The sequence below is a fragment of the Netta rufina genome, assembly GCF_964035555.1.
Source record: "Netta rufina genome assembly, chromosome: 2".
In the NCBI taxonomy this organism is placed as follows: Eukaryota; Metazoa; Chordata; class Aves; order Anseriformes; family Anatidae; genus Netta; species Netta rufina.
Window position 1 is genome coordinate 45432365 of NC_140124.1, and position 16731 is coordinate 45449095.

Consider the following 16731-nt stretch of genomic DNA (forward strand, 5'->3'; position numbering starts at 1 on the left):
GTGGTTGTCATTTTTCAATCCTAACTTGCAATTGTAGTGTGGAAGTATTACAAATGTATGACCAATATCCTGATTGATGATGATGTGTAATGCATCTTACCCTATCAAGTTACTGTCCCCATAGATAATGACTACCAATTATCTAGTCCTTGGCTTTACTACAACTCTGATCACTTGCTGTTGAGAACTTGCAGTTAAAGCCCATTATATTGTGGCTTCTGGCTTTTGGATATTAATTGACATAGCTGATGGTCTAGAAGGTCTCGGAACTGTAAGACTAAGATAAAAGCAGCTTAACTAAGATTCTTTCTCTAGTAATCATCTTGCCCTGTTTCCAAAGGAAGGAGACAAAGAGATTGCTACCAAAATGCAAGATCTTGCCCTCAGTGAAGGTGCCTTACCTCGTCACTTGCACACTGCTATGTTTACAATAAGCACAGATCAGAGGATGCTTACAAATAGGTATGTCAGTCTTGCTTGATATATTATGTTTAAAAAGTGTAAGTAATGGCTCAGTTAATACTGGAAACACTGGGAGCTCAGGGAAGAAAATTTGTAGTTCTTTAGGAGGATATCTTCTTCAGCAGCTGGTGTGTTTAAGTGGAGAAAACTTCATCTCTTCATCTGAGACTGTAGCCAAAAGGGGCTACACAAAAGGCTCAAGTTGCTCACAAAGGCTCACTTTGCTCACAAAAGGCTCAAGTTGTTTTTTCCTTGAAAATATTCAGAGAAAGAAAAAGCAAGTAGAATGTCTGGAACTTGCAAAAAGGCTCGATTTTATAATGTAACTGCATAAATCTTGGTGTGCACACCTCAGACATCTTGCATGCAGTTAGGGTCACCCATCTCATCTGAGAGAAGTCTAATTGTACAGAAATCATTCTATGGACTCAACAGTGAGTAGAACTGGTGAGATCTAAGGCTGGGCCTGAGGGCATGCTGAAGAGGATATGAGTAATGATTCAATTAATTCCCCCAATATAAGGTTATCGAGGCTATAGCTACACCGTCCTGAAGTGCTAAAGGATTTGCTAAAGCAACGTAACCAGTGAAACTTGGTGCCACTGTGTCATTCAGAAGAGAGCTAGCATGAAACTTTCCATCATACTAGTTCTGTTTGAAGCTACTTATGACTTGTTTTTAAGTGATGCTTTGGTTCAACATGTTAGAACCCCAGTGATGACTGTTGGCAGAAAGTGTCAGTTGGCGTAAAGGCAGGCTCCCAAAAGAGGCTTTCCTAACCAATAACTGGTATTAAGGTCTTCAAGTAGAGCTGTCAAGAGTGTAGAAAACCATCAAGTTCTTAACCCTAGCTGTAACTTAAGATTAACTGGATAAACTTACACTTCTAAATTAAATATTTAGTTTCTGCTCTATTGCTCAAGTGTTCTTTTGAGGTCTAGATCAACAAGCATGTGCTGCTACTGTTCCACTAACTTCACTAGAACGTTTTAAAGGCAACACTTTATGCTCAGCATGCTTTATACCTGAACTGGAACAATATATTGCTTTGTGCTCTTACACACTGAAGACCACAAAACTCTTGCTCATCTTCATTTCACCAGCATGGTAAGGGTTTAAACTCGGTGGTTTATAAAGCTGTATAAAATACTGACTTGCGGTTTGTTCATTTCAATGGCTTTTTCAGGCAGTTAAGTAGACATTTGGTTGGCCTCTGGACAGCTGAGAACAAAACTGCAATGAACCTGTTGAAACGTATTTTGGTGAGTAAAAATGGGATGTGAACTGGGGAAAGAGTGAAATCTGACTTCCTGCAGTACTAGAAAACTTAGGCTAGGCTATATAGTGGAAAGCATCCCCTTTCCCCTCCAAAGTGTGGAAGTCTAACCTGCAAGATCAGAAGTCTGGCATCTGCTGTTTAAAGGATATTGATAAGTACAAAATATCTTAGGTTCTTAGAGATCTACGACTCTCCAGTCACTCTTAAAAAGAGCGTACAACACAAAACTTAACATGTCTTTCTTTATTGAAAGAACAAAAATGCAGAAAACAAGGTAAACAGTCTTTAATGCTTCGTTCCCAAAAGAGTTAAGAAACAGTTTTCTTTTTATGCTTGCAGACCTGTCCAGCTTGGTTGCTTATAATGCTGTTAAATCTACATACTTGATGCTTCCTGTGTTCTTTCAGTCTTAGAGCTTTTTCTGAAAAGTTCTAAGTTGCTTTAGTGAAAATAGGTTTTCAAATAGTGTTGTAAGGAATTACTAAATATAGAAAAATGCCACTTAAAATTCAAAGTTGCAGTTCCTCAATTCTTGGCAGAGCAGACTGTCCTGATTTTAGCCACTGATTTCTAGAAGGCTTAGTCAAATAAGACTACTTTTCTCTAATGTCATGTGTAGCACTCAGACCCATTATGTGAACACTAGTGTTAGTATTCATTCCCTTCTATACTGCTGTAGGGTCAACTCTTCTCTTCCTGCAGCCATTTGTTTCATTAAGTGCTCCTTTAAGAAATGGGATATAGGCAAAAGAGCTCCACTGTACCAAAGCTTAATTATGTGCCTCTCTTTAATGGTTCTGCTAAGGATGTTGGTATTTCAGTAATACAAGCAAAAAGCTGCTGCAGCTTTACTTCCTTGAGAGTAGAATATTCTTTCCGTTTTGAAACTGGCCAATTCAGAGAAAATACCTTGTTGCCTAATGTAATGGTTTCTGTTCTGTTAGTCACAGCTGTGTTCACGCTGCTTTTCATTGTTTTTAGCCACCAGGTTTGCTGGCATACCTTGACAGTGCTGATCCTGTTCCTGAAAAAGATGCTGATAGGATGCATGTGAGAGATAACTTAAAAATTGCAACTGTAAGTAAACATAGCTGTCTTGCCTCCTCCATTCTGTACGTATACAGTCTTGGAGACTTTCAGTACAGATCAGTGTAATACTTGAGTTTCTGTATCAAACATGTCGATAGACCTGCAACTAACCAGTGGGGTTTCTTCTGCAGGATCAGTATGGCAAGTTTAATAAAGTGCCGGAGTGGCAGCGGCTAGCAGGAAAAGCTGCAAAGGAAGTTGAAAAATTTGCCAAAGAGAAGGTGGATCTAGTCTTGATGCACTGGAGAGATAGAATGGGCATAGCTCAAAAAGAGGCAAGTATTTTAAGCTCTGTTAACAATTTGACTAAACGTGGAGGGAAACTGACAACTCCACTGAAATCAAAAGAAGATTCACAGTAATAGAGGTGTGGGGATGTGAGAAACTTCATTCTTTTGTTTAGATTTTCTACCTCTTACTGGTCTTCATCTGATTAGAGAGAGGTTCTGGGGAGAATGTAGAGTAGGGCAAAGAGTACATTCAGCATGTGTTAAGTTTTAACTTGTTCTAGCTAACCTAACCAAATTTGAGTGCAGCTTGTTCATCTCTTCTATGACAATTGAATGGGAGAATAGGAAGTTCCTGGAAATCTGGCAAAAACAGCCTTTAAACCACATTTGGAAGAAACTATAGATATTCTTTGCATGTGAAATGATGCCTGTCGTATGTGGCGGTATTTGGTTCTAGAACCTACCTGAAGCTCAGTATTATCTTGAATAGTGGGCTTTCCAGCAATACAAATTTTTGATCAGTCATAATGCCCTTAAGGTTGACAAAGCAGCACAGCAAGTCAAGTATTTCAGTGCTTAAATTACAAAAGATTATGCATAAAGTCAAGGTTGAGATGGAGGTGATAAGTGACTTTTGATCTGAGATAAGGGGACACTGTCTCCTTTTTTCATTTTGTCATGTTCTGTTTGACAAGCATTGAATGGTGAGGTGCATTTCTTAACTTTCTTTAGTGTCATGACTAAACTTATTCTTATATTTGGGAAATGGGAGGAATCTATTTCTTCTTTATATGTAAGGACGGGTGAAAAGAGAATGTGAAGTATTGATCACACCTCTCTTTATTGTTGCACCAGATCAAGTATAAGCTTGAATTTGGGAAAACCTGAACTTGGTAAAATATTGCTCAAGTTTGATGCACACTGTGGTGCAGAACTGACAATTAATCTTTGAAATAATGGTGAACTAGATTCAAAGCGAAGTTTTAATGTGAAAATATGGAAAATGGTGATAGAAGGATGAATTGCGCTTGAGGATGTTTTGCAGTATTAGTGCTTGCAACGTCTTTTTAAACATCTCATCTCTATACTTATTTTAAATGATTGCTTTTTCAGTACAGGGTTCTGAGCTGTTTAATTTCACACTAAATGTATGTTAGCATAGCTTGGAAAGGGTAGTAGGTGAGGTTATGACCACTTTGAATTAAGTTCAATGGCTGTGGCTTGTTAAATGTTCCTTTTCTCTTTTCTTCCAATTTGCTTTTACAATCAGGACAGAAACAATATGGTGAGTTTGTATATTTCAGCCATGTCTGTGGATTATGTTGCTCACTTTTGCTTGCATGTAGAGTATAACATTGATTTTAAAGCTTGAGCAAACTAGGGAACCTTTCAGTGGCCAAGTCAGGCTTGTGACATGTTTCTGTGACTTGTTCCAGTTACTTTCACTCCAAGAGCAAGCAGTCTCTGTGTGGTTTTTCCCTCTGTTGGCTTTGGAACTGCTGGTCTTATTGTGGATGCCAGTCTTAAAGCTCTGCTTGCTTTTTTTAGCTCAGTGCTAAAAGTACTGTTGTCTTGCATGATTGGTTTACGTGAAATCGGTATCTTGAAGTATATTCAATATTGGCTTATCCTGGTTATCCTGGCAATCTTGCTAGCACAGAGTGCTTGTGGTGATGGGAACTAAGCTTCTCTCAGGGAAGGATAACTTGTTTTTAAAGGAACGACTTGTTAAACAGCTGAAAGTTTCTCTGGCATGATTTAACTTGTTGTAAATAACACTTGTGAAAGTCTGTTGCTGCTGCTTACTAGATAGAGACCTTGTTAATGAGGCTTAACCTAAAGTATAGCTTTTCAAGGAATAAGAAATCCAAGCTTTTTATTTTAAAGGGAAAGAGGGGATTCTTTTTTACTATTAATTTCTTAAATTTGTCTTTTTTGCAGAACATTATTCAAAAGCCAGTGATATTAAGGAAACGACGGCAAAGAATAAAAATAGAAGCAAACTGGGATCTCTTCTATTACAGGTAAAATACTAAGATTAATATGGTGGAGTCCAATGTTATCGGCTGGATGTTTTTGTTAATATCTGAATTCCTGTGGTTGATGCCTGTTTTGCCAGGCATCCAGTTGATGCCTGCTTTGAAATGGTGTAAGTGCTTTATGACAGGAAGTTATGAAACTGTAAGCTATGTAAAGATTTTTTGTTTAGAAAAGGGGGGAATTTGGAAAGCTGCTCAAACATTATCAAGATAAATCTTTTTTTCTGTGGGTCAAAAAGTGAGTGACAAGCTGCAAATGCAGATCCGCGTGATGTTGAAGAATAAAGCAAAGTAGCACTGAAAAGCACTGTATTGTGTTGGTGCATCAAGTTGTGAGTTACTCGATACCTTTTAACTTGAATTGGAATAAAAATGAGCTCAAGGCTGAAGGAGGAAGCATTTGTATATACTGTGTTTTAAGTCCTAAATGCAGCTTGCTTACCTGTGAGTTCTTACAGCTGTCAAAGTTGAAAAAGGAGGGGCTTCTACTTGGAAAAAAGGGAATAGCACTTCTCTCTGGCTAGGAGAGGAATGTTTTAATAACCCTTGACTGTTCAGCGGGCTTAAGTGGTGCTTAATGTTTCTAAAGGTGAAATTATGTAGCCTGTCGCTACACAAATATTGCATAAAAGGAAGATTTGTATGCTCTTAAACCTCAAATGTTAAAGTGGTGCTCTCAGCCAGTCTCTGGGTCCAAATGCTGGTTTGTAACTGTCACTGAGTAATGTCCACTGACTGTCTTGTGACGTTTGAGAACTTTTCTTCTGACATGAACTACTGTTTTTGTTCAAAACATACGCTAGGTATGTGCCTGTCTGCTCTCTTGGGTTGTTGTTTACCTCTAGCCCTTACTGCCTTACAGTGAAGAGCTTGCAAGTCTCCCATTTGTCAGCAGTATGCAGATAACTGAGCCAAAAGAGATGACAACAGGCATGCTTTGTTCTGTGCTAACCTCCATAATAATAAAAACACCATACAAGCAAAAAAAGCATAGTTCTTCTAATTAGAGACCACTACTTGGGGCTTTCTAATAATAAAGTTCGATAATGCCAGCCTTCTCTAGCTTGCTAGCTGAGTCTTACCTGGCTTTCAGATGATGTTTGAAGGTTTTAAACTGTGTAACTTTTTTTTCTAGATTTCTTCAGGACCATACTAGATCAAACTTAATTTGGAACTTCAAAACACGGGAAGAACTGAGAGATACTCTTGAGTCTGAGATGAGAGCATTTAATATTGACAGAGAACTTGGTAGTGCTAGTGTTATCTCATGGAACCATCAGGAGTTTGAGGTAAATAACGCTCTGTGTTAGAACTTGCGTATGTAAAATCTGGCTACTTAAAATGTCACTTCTATGCCTCTAGCTACATGAGTGAATCTTGTGTTGACAATCCCTGACTGCAGGCTACAATTCCCCTGGTTATGGAATAAACTGCTAGGCCTTAAGGCTATGGACAGGTGTTATTGCTGCCCAGTGTCACTTAGCAAGACTGAAACCTCTTCAGCCTGACAAATAATGCTTTAGAAAAACCTTTATACTCATACAAGAGGAACAGAGACAAGCTGGTATTATGCTGTTGTCAAGTTAAGTCATGGGTGTTCTTGAGTGTGCTTAATAAGACTTGTTTTGGGTAGCTTCACAATTCACTCTTTGATAGCAAGTTTCTGGTTTTTATTTCCACCATGTCTGTGTGATTCTAGGGACATTCAATACTGACCTGTCAAACCATCAAGTGGTTATGTGGTTAAAACTATGCCCCTCTGTAGATTATAGATTGAGGATTACTATTTTTTGTGTTCTAGAAACAGCAGTACTTAAAGTCAAAATGCTATTGCAGGCTGAAGGAATTGATGCATTCCTAATTGGCTTTCTCAAAACAAATTGAAAGAATTTTTCCAACAGCATGCTAATAAAAATTCCCATACTCTAGTTTCCAGTACTGTTATGGTTCCCCAGGGATTTGTGCATTTAATGTGTAATGCTAGAGCAAAACAAGACTGTACTTGAATTCAAATTCAAAGATATTCTTAGATACTGTCGGTGCCCGCCTTGTCACAGTACAATTTTATTTTTAAAGCAGAGGAGTACTAGTGAAACGAGTAAACTGCTGCTTCTGAGCAATTCTCAGATAGGCGATTCTTTTAGATCTGCTAGAGTAGCCATTGTAATTGGAGGAAGAACTACTTTACCTATTCCTTGTATCCCTATCACACAATTGGAGACTTGATGAAGAGAACAGCTAAGTCTGGGTTTGGACTGGTGGTTTTAGAACTGATGTTTCAGTCTTCAAAGCTTCCTTCAGTTATGGGTCAGATGCAGGGCTTCCAGGCTCGGTGTCTGCTGTCTCAGCTCCATCTCTGTACTTCAGAGGTGCTACCTGGGGCAGAATCAAAAGTGCAGATTTGAAACTTACTCTAAAGCAGGCTTCCCATCTGCACTTCATGCTCCCCTGTGGCTTGTGCTACTGGAACGTATCATTTAGCATTCCTGTAGTTAGAACCCAAAATGCTTTGGGACTGGCTTGATGGGGGCTTCTGTAACTTGGTCTTTGAACAGCTGCTCTCTGAGGCTTGCTTTTAAGTATTTTTAAGTGAAAACTGTGCTGTCAGGCTATGCTATAAGTACTTCTGCTATTTATTGTTGACAAGGGCTTCTCCACCAGCTGTGAAACATGTCACTTTGCCAAGGGGGATGGTGGTTTGAGGTTGCTCTGGAAGGTTACTAGTTTGGAGGACTTCTTTGTATCGGGTGCTATGGTCAGATCTGTAGATCACTATCTTAAGGCCACATAAAGTTGTCTGCAAACGATAGATAGGAACAACTACTGTAGAGAGGTGGCTTTTGTGGTATGTTAGAGGTACCTCTGAATGAGGTGCTTGCCAAATGTTTAAAACCATTAAACACTGAGGCATGTGGCTAGGTTTAATGTAGTTGTTACGAAGCTAATTACGGTTCTTATTATGCAATTTCACTTCAGCCTCTTGCTGTGCATACTGATGCCTCTAGACTTTAATTACCTAGAACAATATCAAGTATTGCTAGTAATTAAGTCATGCTGGTGTTTCATACTTGTAGTAACACTGAGTGAAATATTACAGTGAAATAACTACTCATTAAAACTTGAGTCATTGAACGCATCGTGTATTATCCATGCTTAGTTACTAAAAATAGATACAAGTTACTTAGAGGCTGGAAGCTGGAACTTGAGTAATGTCAGATACTTCTGTTCTGGGACGCAATGGTAGCTTACAGCATCGTTTTTTCTCAGATGTGTACTTTAACTGCAGACTTGTGAAGGATTTCAGCCTTCCTCAGACTATTGAAAGGGCTGCTAACCTTGACAAGGATATTGATGCAAGCAAATGCAGTAATGTTTATGCAAGCAAAAACTTCACAGTAAACATTGTTTTTCCTTATGTAACCTGTTTTATGTTATAGGTAAAATATGAGTGCCTTTCTGAGGAGATAAAAATAGGGGATTATTACCTAAGGTTGCTACTGGAAGAAGATGAAACTGAAGAGAGTGGAGCAATCAAAAAATCGTGAGCCATTACTAAAGTCTTATCTCACTCCCAAGGTCTCTGTTGTCTTTGCTAAAATCTCGTCTCTTCCTTAGATATGAATTCTTCAATGAGCTCTACCATCGCTTCTTACTTACCCCAAAAGTGAATATGAAATGCTTATGTCTGCAAGCACTGGCTATTGTTTATGGAAGATGTCATGAAGAAATAGGACCATTTTCTGATACCAAGTATATTGTTGGGATGTTAGAACGGGTAAGAGTTATTTAAAGGAACTTGATACAGTAGTTAATGTATGGCTGGTCCAACATATGTTCAGATCCTTCAAGTTGCTGTGAAACTCAAGTTTCAGTTTTACAGAATAAGAAATTGCAGCATGAATACTTTTTTCATGCTGTCGTGAAGTGTTCCTGTTATCTCCCCTTGACTCACTTGAAGCATCATTAACAAGCCATTGATCTTAAAAGTATTTCAAAGTAGACTTACAATGTGTGTTTTGTTAGCCTAGTTTTCTTAGGCTGAGCAAGAATAAAGCATATAGGATCTTGGTGTGGTATTAATCTTGTTCTTGCTTTTGAAAAATGCAGAAACATTAAGCTTTTTAAGAGGATGACCTTGTTCCAGGTCATATTTGGGGAGACTCCATTCAGGAGCTGTAGAAACAGCCCCAGACTTAAACGGTATCCTTAGATGGACACAGTGTGGATCTTTTTGGTGACTGCTTTGGCCATTCAGTGTGTCTGAATCATGTTTCCCAACTCATACAGATTGTAAAAATGCACTTCCTTGCCATCTGAAGAAGGGAGTTCTTTGCTCGCGTCAGTGTGGGTTTTAGATGTGGCTGTTGTAAGTGGAACTGAGCCAATACAGTCTGTTATTTTGCCTTGAGTCTTACCACAGATGTAACATCAAAGACCTGTTCTCTCTGCAGGCTGAAAGCAGTCCCTTTTTCCCTGTGTTTGTGTTAACAGGCTCACTGGGGAATCCTAACACTATTCTGTTAGAATAAATTATTTTAGCAAACTGTGGGTCTGAGTGTTGGACCCAGAGCAACAAAGGGGATGGTAGAGGGGAACACGATCTTTTTACTTAAGTGTCAGAAAGCTGGGTGTGAAACTGGACACTTAATAGTCAGATGTTTTATTTTGGGCATGAAGAAAAGTAAAAGGGGTCTCTGTGGCGCAACTGTATTGATTCTTGAAGGTAATTTATGATATATGCTATCAAATACTAATTTGTTCTCTTATGCTGCAATAGTGCACTGATAGGCTTGAGCGGGACAGACTGATACTGTTTCTCAACAAGCTGATCCTTAATAAGGTAAGGTGCACACATACACCTGACAGTAGTTTATGGGTCTTTCAAACGTATAAAATGTTCTGAACTCGTCTTTCGGGGTTAACTTAAGCAAAAATTCCAGCCTTGATGCAGGCTTTAAAGCAATGTGTGATACAGCTCTTTTGGGGTATTGTAGCTGGTATTGGCAAGAAAGCTGAAGGAAGTGTGTAGATAAATGTAGATAAGTATTCTGGTGGTTGCACCATCCTAGGCTCTTTAGCTAAAGCTTTGACTTCTCAGAGTCAACTCTTACTAGGATAAAATCGTTCAATATTTGTAACAACTCTTACCTGGAAAATAGTTTTATTAACTCACTTCATACATTAACAGAAAAATGTGAAGGACCTTATGGATTCAAATGGAATTCGAATCCTTGTGGATCTGCTCACACTGGCACACCTTCACACAAGCAGAGCTACAGTCCCTCTGCAGGTATACGTGGCCTTTGTTTCATACTATTCAGACATTGATTTTCAAGAATTGTCTTCTTAGCAAAGCAATGTCCTTACATTTCCTGTGGAAATGTAATAGCTGCACTGAAGCTAATCCTATAAATATCAACTTCTAGAGCAATGTGATTGAGGCGGCGCCTGATATGAAGAGGGAGAGTGAGAAAGAATGGTACTTTGGCAATGCTGACAAAGAAAGGAGCGGTCCTTACAGCTTTCAAGAGGTACCTGTCTGCTTCTAACTTGACCTTGATGGAAGATATTTCCATCTTGATGTTTATTTGGTGTTGTGCCAAGACCCAGGTCTGATAAAAGGTATAGAGAAGATGGGACCAAAGATCTAATCTTGAAGCAAATACTGTGTGTAGCAGTTATTACAACAATTGCCTGTTGTAGCACAGAGCTTCTGATGCTTAAATTCTTAATTCCTCTTAGAGCACAAATCTGTTTTCTGTGGTCTAAACTCTTCTCAGTACTGCAGTTGCTGCACGTGTCAAATGGCTTTTCTAACGAAGTTATGGGTCATTCTCCTGTTATATACACAGCCTTTTTGGATGAGTGGAGAGAGAAAACTAGGACAGAAGTTCCAAAAAATCAATGAAATGTTTTTCCTGTCTGTTGAAATGCTCCAGAAAAGCCTTGACCAGTGCCATTAAACTAACAGTCACTCTGATACCTCAGTAACTCTTGCCAACAGCATGTGAAAGGTTAAATGCCTTTGGTAATGCTGTCTACCCCCTTGTGGCCCAGTTTTGCCATGCTCAATCTGTCAACAATCTGTAAACATACTTCATGTTTACCAACTGGTTCTGTTAGAATTGCATGGCACTATGGTAACATCTGCAATGTGGCAGTTAGAAGCTTGTGTTGATTGTGAATGTTGAGGAGCAAACTTGATTTTGAGTGCTTGAATCAACTAACCTCTAATTCTGCAATAGATGCAGGAACTATGGGACAGTGGAAAGCTGACTTCAAAAACACGTTGCTGGGCTCAAGGTATGGACGGCTGGCGACCATTACAAGTCATCCCTCAGCTGAAGTGGTGCTTGCTTGCCAGTGGCCAGGCTGTGCTGAATGAGACTGACCTTGCTACGCTTATACTCAACATGCTCATCACAATGTGTGGATATTTTCCGAGCAGGTAAACACTAATTTTCAGCAGAGGTGGCTAACTTTCTCGTGCAGATGTAGAAATGCAACTTCTATCTTGAAGCCGAGTAGTACACTGTATTAAAGATCATTTTTGCAATAGTAATTAATCCTGTGGGTTAATGGTTTGTAAATGAGACAATACTAACATTGTGATAGGAACTGCAAGGACACATGCACAAGCTCAGTGCGTTCCTAATGCACAGCAACACAGTCTTATTCCTACAGACAGGTTCTTGTTTAAAGAAGCTTTATTTCCAAGTTAATGCATGGTATTAAACCACACTTAAAGTCTGATTATTTTTTTTTTTAAAGCACTGAATCTGATCTTAGTAGATTGCTTAAGTTGCTTGTTCTTGAAAGAGAAAAGGCACGTTTCTGCTTGCTCCTGTACCAATTTATTTTTTTAGGGATCAAGACAATGCTATTATAAGACCTTTGCCTAGAGTGAAAAGACTGCTGTCAGATAGTACTTGCCTTCCTCATATCACTCAGGTAAGCAGCTCTAAAAAACACATTGAAATGAGTAAAAGTCTGACCTTGAACTTAAATGAGATTTTTAAGTTGACTTCCTTATCCCAATACTGAATTCATTAAAACTGGGATTTTGGTAGGTAACTTAGGCTATTTAAGCAGCTAATAGTAAATGCTTGTGTTTTATTTCAGCTGCTACTGACTTTTGATCCTATCCTTGTGGAAAAAGTCGCTATATTGTTGTTTCACATCATGCAAGATAACCCCCAGTTACCTCGTTTCTATTTGAGTGGAGTATTCTTCTTTATCATGATGTACACGGGTTCCAATGTACTTCCTATTGCAAGGTGAGGAAAAAGGATGAAAATGGTCCTTGACTTCTCATGCTCAGAAGGAGTGCTGCTCTAAATGCTCCTGGAAGTATGTGTGTTTTGTTAGAATCACCATGAGACTGCAGGCAAACACCCTTTAAAAGAGTTACCTCAGCATTGTCAAGTCAGCAGCTAATGAAATGAGTTGCTTGTGACCCTGACAAGGAGGGAAGGGTCATCTTGTTTCATCCATGAAATGATGTAATGATGTAGGGCAGGATTTGTAGGGAAAGGCTATCAGCTTCTTTATGTGATGTACAGGAAACTAACTTTCAGGAACAAGACTCAAACTGAAACAGTGAACATAAGGCAACACTTAAACGTGGAAGAACTTAATTTGGTGGGGTTCCCAAGGAATTCATGGTCTTGGTTCAGAGATTCATTCAGTGGTTGCTGTTACTCCTTTCATCTCAAAGTTAATGCATGAGAGTTGCCAGCTGGAGTTTGTTGGTCTGTTTATCTTTGAAAGGTTTCAGATCTGTTTTTAACTGATACTTTTTTAACTTTGTATACTTAAATAACTACTGTTTCTCTTCTAGGTTTTTGAAATACACACATACAAAACAAGGTTTCAAGTCTGAAGAAGTGAGTAGATCATGAAAATAACTGCCTGTTTTTCCAAATAGTTTTGTAAACCACCTGTTTGCTTTAACAGTACTTCATGCTTATTCTTAGTTCTTAAGAATCAGAATTTAAGAACTGTAAGGGAAAAGGGGGGAGGGTCTTTGAGATCTTAAGTTGGTTGGAAAGGCTGAAAATCCAATTAACTTTGAGATGGCAATGTCATCTTTTTCCATAGACAAAAAGTCAAGATATAGTTCAAAGAAGTATACTTGGACATATTCTTCCTGAAGCAATGGTGTGTTACTTGGAAAATTATGAGCCAGAAAAATTTTCTGAGATATTCCTTGGGGAATTTGACACTCCAGAAGCAATTTGGAGCAATGAAATGAGGTAATTTTTTTTTTCTGTCAGAGAGAAATCTGAAAAAGTATATCTGCTGAAGAGGTCTTAGCTTTAGCATTTCTACAGAAGGTCTAAAATACGTGTTTTCCGTGTTTCCACTGCTTTTTTTCCATTTGCCCTCTGCAAGAGCAATATCCTGCAGTGTCCTCTGCTTCTATCAAAAATTACAGGTGTGGAAACTGGCAGAGAGAATGGGATTATTTCACTGAATGCCGAAAAGGCTCTTACATATGCCTGTGTCATACTTGACCAAGTTCCTTTCATGAATGGAGAATTCACTACTTATGTCGACTGTTTTGTACTTACTGTACTTGTTTGCCAGTATCACCAGTCTAGGAGATGCACCTCTAACATTACAGTATGCTTTTAGGGTCTTCCAAAAAGTAAAGAAGTATTGAGGGAGGGCAAAACGTCATTTCCATTTATTTTAAAATAAACGGAACTTTCTAGGCATTAAAATGTCTTCATGACAGAATAGGGCCTTTATCTCTTCTGTAAATTGTCAGGCTACTCGGGGAAAATGTTTGTGGCAGATATCAGTGAACACACTTATATGCTTTTTTGAGGACTCTGCTTGCCAAGTGTCAAACCAAACTTTGTGACTTTCAGGCGTCTTATGATAGAAAAGATTGCTGCTCATCTCGCTGACTTCACCCCTCGTCTTCAAAGCAATACAAGGGCCCTCTACCAATACTGTCCTATCCCAGTTATCAACTATCCGCAACTGGAAAATGAACTATTCTGTAATATTTATTACCTGAAGCATCTTTGTGATACGCTCAGATTTCCAGACTGGCCAATTAAAGATCCAGTAAGTAAGAAGAATTTCAGAATTTGCTCAGCTGTTGTTCTTTCAGAGTCCTAACAACTTAATGAAATCAAGTGCTGGTTTGTTACAAATAACTAATTAATTCTGTCTTTCAGTTTGTAAGCAAATACGTTTAACTTTTTTTTTTATGTCAAAGCAAAATAGTCTTCATGCCATGTAGCAGCCACTGGTTAAGTATTTCTTCATGTACTGACTTAAAGTACGCAAACTTTAGGTAGTGTTTCAATGAGCCTTAAATGTTTTTTAGTTCTTATTTCTGTGCTGCACAGGAAACTGAGCAACTTGATATCAATACATTAACTGAACTGGTAAGATCTTGGTACAGTTCAGTGGTCTTAGATCTGTCTGATTGTCTAATCAACTTCATTTATTCATGCAGCTTTGCAGTTTTTGTAATATGGAGGTGTAAATTGCCCAACACTCAAGCGTTTTTACCTTTTCTAATGTGACTTACAAAAATATTTAAAATTTGAGGCAGTCTTAATCTTGAATAAAACATAGTGCTGCAGTGAAGCCAAGTCTTGATTCTTACCTGACTGAAGTGGGAGCAATAACTACTATGAGTAAGAGGATTAGTTAAAACGTCTCTGAATTTAGGGTGATGGGTGATAAGGGTACCTTAATAAAGCAGCACTTCATTGTAGAAGATGACGTGCTACAGCCAGTATAAATGAAACACTAATAAACTGTAATTATTTAGGTCAAACTGTTGAAAGATACCCTAGAAGCTTGGAAGAAGGAAGTAGAAAAGAAGCCACCTACGATGTCAATAGATGATGCTTATGAGGTTCTTAACCTTCCTAAAGGACAAGGACAGTAAGTTGCTTTCAGTATATCAAGTGGTGTGTAACTGCAGTTACATAATGCCTGTACACTGAAACTGAATTTCCTTATCTCAGTACTCACAACCAATTAGTGGTACCAGTTGTGTCTAGCACCTACTTTCACGGCAGAAGAGTGCTTTCTTCTAAGAAGAAACAAAGCTTGAAAATTCAGCTCTGGTGTTTCTTTGAGAGAATAATTGTAAAGTATTAAGATGAACTGAAACTGGGAAAAATGCTTTGAGCTCTCAGCATTCACTAGGCTGCTCTACAGGATAAATATTAGACTAACTCCTAATGAGCAAAGAAGAGGGCAGCACTTGAATATGTTCAAAGTAGAACTCAGTTTCTCTAATCTTCCTTTCTTCCACCTGCCAGATCTTGTCCTTTTATTAATGATAGCAGTGGGATTTTTTCCCTTCCTATCTTGCCACTTGTTTCTGACATCAGGCTTCTAGAAGAGAACTGACACCATTTTATAGTTATGCTTCAAGAGCAGTGCACTTACTACAAATCGTGAGCTCATGTGTCTGGACTACTAATTGTTACTATTTATTTTTATTAGCTCTAAATTTAGACCCTTAATTCAAGGGTGACTTTGAGTTCCTTTTGGTTAGTATATCTCAGCAAGAGATATTAATATTAGTTTCTATTTTGTGGCTGTGTGAGTACCTCCATTCAGTTAATGGAGCAGGATTCTCAAATTAAAATACAAGAGCTTTGTAGTTTTCACTTAATTGCAATCAGTACTGTTCATAGTTCTGTCAGATTTCAGGCTTTTTTTTGTTTGTTTGTTTGTTTTTTTTGGTGTTACTCAGTGTAATGGGACTTGTTCTCTCATAGGCATGATGAAAGCAAGATCAGGAAAGCCTATTTCAGGCTCGCCCAAAAATACCACCCAGACAAGAATCCAGAAGGCAGGGTATGTACAAAATATCTGTGGTTTTAATAAGATGGGGACAAATTCAGCTGTTGCTTGTGTTAGGAGTTCTTAAATTTTCTCCCACTTAGGAGTTAAGTGAGTGTGAAAACTTATGTCCTAGGTGAATCCTAGAGTATAAAATTACTTATCTGTAGCGGTATTCAACTGATGTCACTCAAAGAATGGTAGGATTTCCACAGTAAAATCTAATGTAATCAGATCAGAAAACATCTCAGAAAGCATTTAGTTTAAACAGTTACTCAGGATGTAAATAAGCTAAGTGTTCCCTTTCAAAGATGGACTGAATCCTCTGCCATTCTTAAAATCAAACTTTATTTTCTTGTCATAGAAGAATTGATTTAGTTTTAGTCTCTTTCCTATGGTGGAGTTCAGAAAAGAAAACTGATCTGTAAACTGGTATTCTTATTTTGAGGTTATTCAGTATTTTCTAAAGTTTAATAAGGCAATAAATCTAGCACTATGATTAATACTTTGTTTTACCTGTGTATAAATGAATCCTGCAGACTTGTAGTAATTTGGAGGTTGTTATCTCTATTTGCAGGATATGTTTGAAAAAGTTAATAAAGCATATGAGTTTCTATGCACAAAGTCTGCCAAAGTGGTAGATGGGCCAGATCCTGAAAACATCATCTTGATCTTGAAAACTCAAAGCATCCTCTTCAACAGACATAAGGAAGGTAGGCATGTTATCTCAGAAGGATATTTTAAATTTCTTTAGTGGCTATTGCTGTCAACTTTAATCTCCTATTTTGTTTAGTCTGTGTACTATTGA

The 16731-nt window shown here is 38.2% G+C and overlaps 1 protein-coding gene across 1 annotated transcript in view; it reads left to right on the plus strand.

Annotated features, from left to right (window-relative positions):
• DNAJC13 (DnaJ heat shock protein family (Hsp40) member C13) overlaps positions 1 to 16731 on the plus strand; it is a 53509-nt gene that overhangs the window by 20388 nt on the left and 16390 nt on the right. Inside the window, exons 17-37 of the mRNA XM_084283066.1 lie at positions 341 to 462; positions 1649 to 1724; positions 2723 to 2818; positions 2962 to 3105; positions 4331 to 4345; positions 5002 to 5084; positions 6235 to 6388; positions 8537 to 8640; positions 8715 to 8874; positions 9877 to 9939; positions 10288 to 10389; positions 10526 to 10630; positions 11345 to 11547; positions 11966 to 12050; positions 12222 to 12376; positions 12940 to 12985; positions 13200 to 13354; positions 13976 to 14177; positions 14896 to 15011; positions 15860 to 15938; positions 16501 to 16636. Of these exons, the coding sequence (XP_084139192.1) occupies positions 341 to 462; positions 1649 to 1724; positions 2723 to 2818; positions 2962 to 3105; positions 4331 to 4345; positions 5002 to 5084; positions 6235 to 6388; positions 8537 to 8640; positions 8715 to 8874; positions 9877 to 9939; positions 10288 to 10389; positions 10526 to 10630; positions 11345 to 11547; positions 11966 to 12050; positions 12222 to 12376; positions 12940 to 12985; positions 13200 to 13354; positions 13976 to 14177; positions 14896 to 15011; positions 15860 to 15938; positions 16501 to 16636 (2401 nt within the window). The remainder of the gene's footprint in view (positions 1 to 340; positions 463 to 1648; positions 1725 to 2722; positions 2819 to 2961; positions 3106 to 4330; positions 4346 to 5001; positions 5085 to 6234; positions 6389 to 8536; positions 8641 to 8714; positions 8875 to 9876; positions 9940 to 10287; positions 10390 to 10525; positions 10631 to 11344; positions 11548 to 11965; positions 12051 to 12221; positions 12377 to 12939; positions 12986 to 13199; positions 13355 to 13975; positions 14178 to 14895; positions 15012 to 15859; positions 15939 to 16500; positions 16637 to 16731) is intronic.